The following is a 1,394-nucleotide window of genomic DNA, read 5'->3' on the forward strand; positions in this document are numbered from 1 at the left end:
TTTTTAAAGCCATTTCCACGCCCCTGCCTTTAACACCTGGATTAAAAAAAATCACATTTCCACCCCTGGAGAACCACCGGACATCGAGTGACCACTGGACATTGAGTGACCACTGGACATCGAGTGGCCACCGGATACCAAGTGACCACTGGACATTGAGTGACCACCGGACATCGAGTGGCCACCGGATACCAAGTGACCACCGGACATCGAGTGACCACTGGACACCAAGTGACCACTGGACATTGAGTGACCACTGGACATCGAGTGACCACTGCACAGCAAGTGACCACTGCACACCAAATGACCACCGGACATCGAGTGACCACCAGACACCAGTTACCACCAGACACCGAGTGACCACCAGACACCGAGTGACCACCGGACATCAAGTAACCACCGGACATTGAGTGACCACCAGACACCAAGTGACCACCAGACATCGAGTGACCACCGGACACCGAGTGACCACCAGCCATTGAGTGACCACCAGACACCGAGTTACCACCGGACATCGAGTGACCACTGGACACCAAGGGACCACCAGACACCGAGTGACCACCGGTCACACCTCGGCCTCCACCGCCGTGGAATTCTTTCCCAGGAATTTGGGATTTTGGGGATCCGAACTCACGTTTGGTGGCCCTGAAGGTGACAACGGTGGCGGTGACGATGACGACGGCAGCGAGCGCCAGCAGCGGTGCCAGGAGCTCCGGCCGCAGCCCGGGGACACCTGGGACAGGCAGGGGACACACGGGAGGTGGCCCCGGGTCACCTTCAGGCACCTCGGGCACCTGATTTTGTCACTTTGTCACCTGATTTTGGGTTGAATTTTGTCACCTGATTTTGGGGCTGAATTTTGTCACTTTGTCACCTGATTTTGGGGCTGATTTTTGTCACCTTTCCCTGATTTTGGGGCTGATTTTTGTCACCTTTCCCTGATTTTGGGGCTGAATTTTGTCACCTCTGTCACCTGATTTTGTCACCTGATTTGTCACCTGATTTGTCACCTTATTTTTGTCACTTTTCCCCCTGATTTTGGGGCTGATTTTTGTCACCTGTCACCTGATTTTGGGACTAATTTCAGTCCCCTGTCACTGGGGCTAATTTTGTCACTTTTCCCCCTGATTTTGGGGTTGATTTTTGTCACTTTGTCCCCTGATTTTGGGGTTCATTCCCCTCATTTTGTCACCTGATTTTGGGGTTGAATTTTGTCACTTTGTCCCCTGATTTCGGGGCTGATTTTTGTCACCTGTCACCTGATTTTGGGACTAATTTCAGTCCCCTGTCACTGGGGCTAATTTTGTCACTTTCCCCCCTGATTTTGGGGTTAATTCTTGTCACTTTCCCCCCTGATTTTGGGGTTAAATTTTGTCACTTTCCCCCCTGATTTT

General features: G+C 51.9%; 1 protein-coding gene across 1 annotated transcript in view; it reads right to left on the reverse strand.

Annotated features, from left to right (window-relative positions):
* Positions 1 to 51: 51 nt before the first annotated feature.
* The window catches only part of LOC107199038 (signaling lymphocytic activation molecule-like), a 10,783-nt gene continuing 9,440 nt past the window's right edge, over positions 52 to 1,394 (reverse strand). Inside the window, exons 4-5 of the mRNA XM_033511652.1 lie at positions 506 to 733; positions 52 to 65 (exon numbers count right to left, since the gene is read on the reverse strand). Coding sequence (XP_033367543.1) covers positions 52 to 65; positions 506 to 733 — 242 coding nt within the window. The remainder of the gene's footprint in view (positions 66 to 505; positions 734 to 1,394) is intronic.

This window comes from Parus major, unplaced genomic scaffold (assembly GCF_001522545.3).
Source record: "Parus major isolate Abel unplaced genomic scaffold, Parus_major1.1 Scaffold415, whole genome shotgun sequence".
NCBI lineage: Eukaryota > Metazoa > Chordata > Aves > Passeriformes > Paridae > Parus > Parus major.